The 5,115-nt window shown below is 36.5% G+C and overlaps 1 protein-coding gene across 1 annotated transcript; it reads left to right on the plus strand.

The window, feature by feature from the left end:
• Positions 1 to 1,987: 1,987 nt before the first annotated feature.
• On the plus strand, positions 1,988 to 4,413 carry LOC106320678 (putative E3 ubiquitin-protein ligase XBAT31). Its single transcript, XM_013759046.1, has 8 exons — positions 1,988 to 2,312; positions 2,384 to 2,443; positions 2,510 to 2,581; positions 2,811 to 2,932; positions 3,020 to 3,160; positions 3,231 to 3,338; positions 3,419 to 3,686; positions 3,757 to 4,413. The coding sequence occupies exons 1-8, from the start codon at positions 2,133 to 2,135 to the stop codon at positions 4,165 to 4,167; spliced, it is 1,362 nt and encodes a 453-aa protein (XP_013614500.1). The 5' UTR covers positions 1,988 to 2,132; the 3' UTR covers positions 4,168 to 4,413.
• Positions 4,414 to 5,115: the final 702 nt, after the last annotated feature.

Below are 5,115 nucleotides of genomic sequence, written 5' to 3' on the forward strand. Positions count from 1 at the left end.
TATGTGGCATTAAATTCCAAGAGCACAAGCATTGCCACACAAAAAAACCTGAAAAATGTAAATCATGTACGTTAACGAGTTTAGCACCTTCCATATACTATATACATTTATTATATAGTATAGACACCTCAGCTGCATCATACATCAGTTTATCCTCCCCCTATTTCCTCCCACACAGACTCAGAAACTTGTGTTGTGAAACAAACACAAGCATTGACATTCAAATGTACATAGATCATTTTATACTTAATAATTGACTATGTCTACTACACATGTGTATCTGTACTATTTAAGTTTCTCATATAGTATAGTCTTATAATTGACATCTTACATCAAACACAAGCAGAATACACAAAGACATCCATGGAGAGGTCACGGTTTAAGGAGCGAAATAGAAAACTACAAACTGAAAAATGAAACTAAAAAATATGTTTCACATTACCGTATTCGTCGATCCACTGGTAACCCACTTCAGACCAGATCTGAAAAAAATGGTGGTTCCGAGTAAATTACAGTAAATTAATCGAGGAGAGAGATTACACTGAAACTGATGGTTTGTCCCTTATTTTATTCAATCAAACCAGTGTCACCTTGCTTCGTTGTCGTTTGCTCCGTAATCGCGCCACCGTGAAATTGAAAGCTCCGCCGTAAGACAGGTTTTGAATCTGCAACGTCTGACGCTCTCAACAACCGAAAGTAGCAGATTTAATCATTTTTCCTTTTCAAACCCGACTGACAATCGCTCTCCCAAATTGATCTTGTTCTTCGCCTGAAAGAAAATAGAAAGTGAAAATCATTTTTAAGTTAACGAAACCGTTTCAGTGATGTAGAAAAAGACACATCAACAAGTAACACTTTTCACGCACAAGTAAGGATATAACCGTCATTTTTAGAATAATATGTATTATATCATAGTCAAGACTTTGATATGGTTATAAACTTAATTTTGGCTGTGCTATGGATATGCACCCTAATTTCCCATTTCTAAATATCCAACCCGTATCGCAACGGGTACCTGAACGCTCAAGCCTAACTTAAAGTATGTTTTATGTTTTATTCAATTAGTTTTATATTTGATAAATATTTTATATGTGTTGGAATAAACCGTGAAACTATACTAAAAAAAATATCAATAATAACGTGTTCCAGTATATGATTAAATATTAATGACTATTACTATTTATTTTATCATATATATCTTGTTTAATACTTTATCTATAAAAATTATATTATTATGTATTTGGTGAGGGTTTTAAAGAATTTGTTTCTTGCATTTGAAGTAAAATACATTTGTATATATGAAATAGTAGGCATATATAATTCTTTTTATATTAATAAATAAATTATAATTGATGATTTAATTAAAAGTAATGTTAAGCTAAAATGAATTCATTATTTTAAAAAATTAATAGATTAGTTATTTAGTTCCTTAATTTTAGGTTAGTGTATATATTTAACAATAATTAAATTATGTATAAATAGAAATAAGAGGAAACCTAATTAAATATAATGGTCTAACCTAGACTATTTGTAAGTACATAAAAAATATGACCCTAAATTAATAGACTAGAAGGGTATGTTAAAAATTCAAAAACCTTAAAGTTTGAAGGTCTAAGAGCTGTGGCTCAAAAAAGAAGGTTTAAGAGCTAAACACAGGTATAAAACAAATAATAATAATCTGGTATAAAACAGGGGATGATATGTAGTTATTTTCGCCATGTTTCATGTGATTGAGGTACTCAGGTGAAACAATCGAGATCTTTAAGCAAAAATCAAAGAAGTATGATTAACTGAAAACTATAAATAAAATAAAAAGAGGATATCTGACAAGCTGCCCGAAATCACGGAAGAAACTGTAATCCAACTGACACGGGCAAAGATTAAAAATTGCTGCCCGTCGGGGAAAAAAATAAAAGAAATTTTTTATTTTTATTTTTAATTCCAAAGTTTTTTTTATTTTTTAAAAAATAATATCTCAAAGCGAAAAGGCTCCATCATAAATGTGAAACTTCCCTCTTCTTCTTCTCCACTGGAATCACCAAACCCAAACAGGGCCCACCGTGGCGCTTTACTCTCACGGCGGAGCGCCTCACCGGTGGCAGACGGTGTCGTGATTCCCAAGAGAAGCAGCGATGGGGCAGAGCATGAGCTGCGGAGCTAGACCAGAGCACGAGATATTCGCCTCCGTGCAGCGCGGCGACATCGTCACCGTGCGTCGAGCTATAACGGCGGATCCGAGTGTCTTGCGACAGACCACTGCTTACGATCGTCACTCCCTTCTCCACGTCGCTGCTGCTAGCGGCCACATCGAGGTCTGTTTTAGTTAGTTTTCTCGCCGGAATCTCTTGTTTGATTCGGTTTTATTACTGATGCATTTCTGCAGGTTTTGTCATTCCTTCTGGAACGATCTTCAAATCCAGATATGTTGAATCGCCACAAGCAGGTAACATTTGATGATTCGTATTGATCTTTTGTTGTAATTCTAAAGAAACTGATGTGATTCGTGTAGACTCCGTTAATGTTGGCTGCAATGCATGGGAGGATCTCTTGCATCAAGAAGCTTGCTCAAGTTGGAGCTAATGTACGTAAGGTTTTTTTTTTTTTTTTTTTTTTTTTTGAATTATATAGGAGTATCATGACCCTAGTCTAGACTATCGGTTTCCTATCCATGGCGATGGCGATGCCGAAATGTTAATTCCCTAGTGGCCGGGGACTCGAACCCTGGTGGCTTCACCCTATTGGACTTTTGAGCTCAAGTTAATCACCACCAGACCGCAATTTTTGACTATGTTAATGTTGGGAATCTGCAGGTTTTGATGTTTGATAGTGTGAATAGAAGAACATGCTTGCACTACGCAGCTTACTATGGACATGCTGATTGTGTTCAAGCCATTCTTTCTGCTGCTCGCTCAACTCCCGTTGCTCTTCATTGGTGACACTCTCTCTCTCTTTTACATGATCATTAGTTATGCATTTTAGCTGAAAGTTTATTTTATACTTTGGAGTTTACTTTTCTCAGGGGATATGCGAGATTTGTGAATCTGAGAGATGACAAAGGAGCAACACCGTTGCATCTAGCTGCACGTCAGAGAAGTCCTGATTGTGTGAATGCCTTGTTGGACAGTGGCTCTCTTGTTTGTGCTTCTACTAGCCTATACTGGTGATGAAGCTGTTTCTGTTGAAATTAACATTTGTCAATCTTTTGGGACTGAATAATCTCCTTGAAACAGGTCTCCAGGAAGCACAGCTCTTCATTTAGCAGCAAGAAGCGGATCTATCGACTGCGTCAGAAAATTACTAGCTTGGGGTGCTGATCGTCTCCAGAGAGACGGTTCTGGGTATTTTTAAACATTCTCTATCGCCACTTTCCAAACTTGTATTGAAAATCTCAGTGAATCTTGAAATCTTTTTCCTTCAGGAAGATACCTTATGTGGTTGCCATGAAATACAAGCACGGAGCATGTGGAGCGTTGCTTAACCCTTCTTCTGCAGAGCCTCTTGTCTGGCCATCGCCGTTAAAGTTCATCAGCGAGCTTAACGAGGAGGCGAAACTGCTCTTAGAGCAGGCTCTGATGGATGCTAACATGGAAAGAGAAAAAGCCATCCTTAATGGAACTGATTACTCCTTACCATCACCACCACCATCTTTCTCCGACACTGCCTCAGATGATGATAACATGTCTGAGGTAATGTTACACATAAAGCTTACACTGTTTGTTAAATCCTATATTAATGCGTTGTAAAATGTGTTTTCAGATGAGTGATTCAGAACTGTGCTGCATTTGCTTTGAGCAAGTGTGCACGATAGAAGTCAAAGACTGTGGTCACCAAATGTGTGCACAATGCACACTTGCACTTTGCTGTCACAACAAACCGAACCCAACGACCTCAACTGTGACTCCACCGGTCTGCCCGTTCTGTAGAAGTGTCATCGCACGGTTAGTAGTCGCTCAGAAGAACAACAAGGACGATAGGAGCAATAGCCAAGATGAAGTTGGTGATGTAAGCTCCTCAAAACTAAGGAAGCATAGAAAATCGATAAACCTTGGAGAAGAAGGCAGCAGCTTCATGGGACTATCAAGCATTGGATCGTTCGGAAAGGTTACCGGCCGTGGCTCTGGAAGGATCACAGCCGACAATGAGCTGATGAATAAACCGATCTCCTGAGGATTGATTTCACTTTAAAGACGAGACATTTTGGGTGAAATTGTGAGAATGTATAGATGAATTTATGTAATATGATCTTTTGTGGTGGTGGAGGAGAGGGAGGTTAAAATAAGGAAAGAAGAAGTGAGTTTGTGTAATGCAGTCAATGATTTGTTGTTTCTCTGATAAGTTTTGCAGAAACATTTGGTTTGATGTTATTACTGTATTTGTTTACTTGATAATGAAGCTGAAGCTCATAATCTTCTTCTTGTCTTTGTCTCACTTGTTTTTGCTGATAAATTAATGGAAAAAACTGTATTAAATTCATAAAATGGCAGAAATGTTTTTACTCTGCCTTCATCTCTTTATTTTTCGCCTATTTTTATATTCTTAAAAATGGACAGTTGAGGTGGGAACAAATGCTATAGGAATGGCTGCAAAGTTGCCAGTGGAGAAAGAGATGAAGGAGAGAGGGAGTCATTGAAAAGACGAAGAAAGAGTCTCTTGGTGGTGTGTTTTGGGGATCGTTGTCCCCACATGATCCAATCACTTTGTTTATTAATGCCCTACTTTTAGAAGAATATTTATTTGATTTACAAAATTATGAGTGTTATAAAAATCCGTCTAGACGGCTAATAATCAGAAAATTGGATATGAGCAAAACCGATTAAAAAAAAACCAGTCTAGATAATCAAAAAATCGGTATAAGTGTACGCCTAAACAGTAATCTTCTATAAGACGCTTAACCATCGCCTAACGACTTTTAGAACATTGTATATATGTATTTTTTTCTTTTTGTTAAGTTTATAGGGAAAACAATTATGGATTGTGTTTTTATTTTTCATTAAAAAAAATCTTTTCTTTTTATTTCTTTCACGTTTTCCCTCTTCAAATTCAACCTACATTTTAGATATAAAAGAAAAGTAAAAGGCAAATATTCAACCTTTTTTTTTTTTTTTTTTTTAAAAA

Source organism: Brassica oleracea, unplaced genomic scaffold, assembly GCF_000695525.1.
Source record: "Brassica oleracea var. oleracea cultivar TO1000 unplaced genomic scaffold, BOL UnpScaffold01016, whole genome shotgun sequence".
Taxonomy (NCBI): domain Eukaryota; kingdom Viridiplantae; phylum Streptophyta; class Magnoliopsida; order Brassicales; family Brassicaceae; genus Brassica; species Brassica oleracea.

What these genes read in the sequence shown, in the direction of transcription:
- LOC106320678 (XM_013759046.1), top strand. Translation starts at nt 2,133, where the DNA reads ATGGGGCAGAGCATGAGCTGCGGAGCTAGACCAGAGCACGAGATATTC. An exon ending in TGTTGAATCGCCACAAGCAG is followed by an intron (nt 2,444 to 2,509) that starts GTAACATTTGAT and finishes TGATTCGTGTAG; the next exon opens with ACTCCGTTAATGTTGGCTGC. An exon ending in ACTCCCGTTGCTCTTCATTG is followed by an intron (nt 2,933 to 3,019) that starts GTGACACTCTCT and finishes TACTTTTCTCAG; the next exon opens with GGGATATGCGAGATTTGTGA.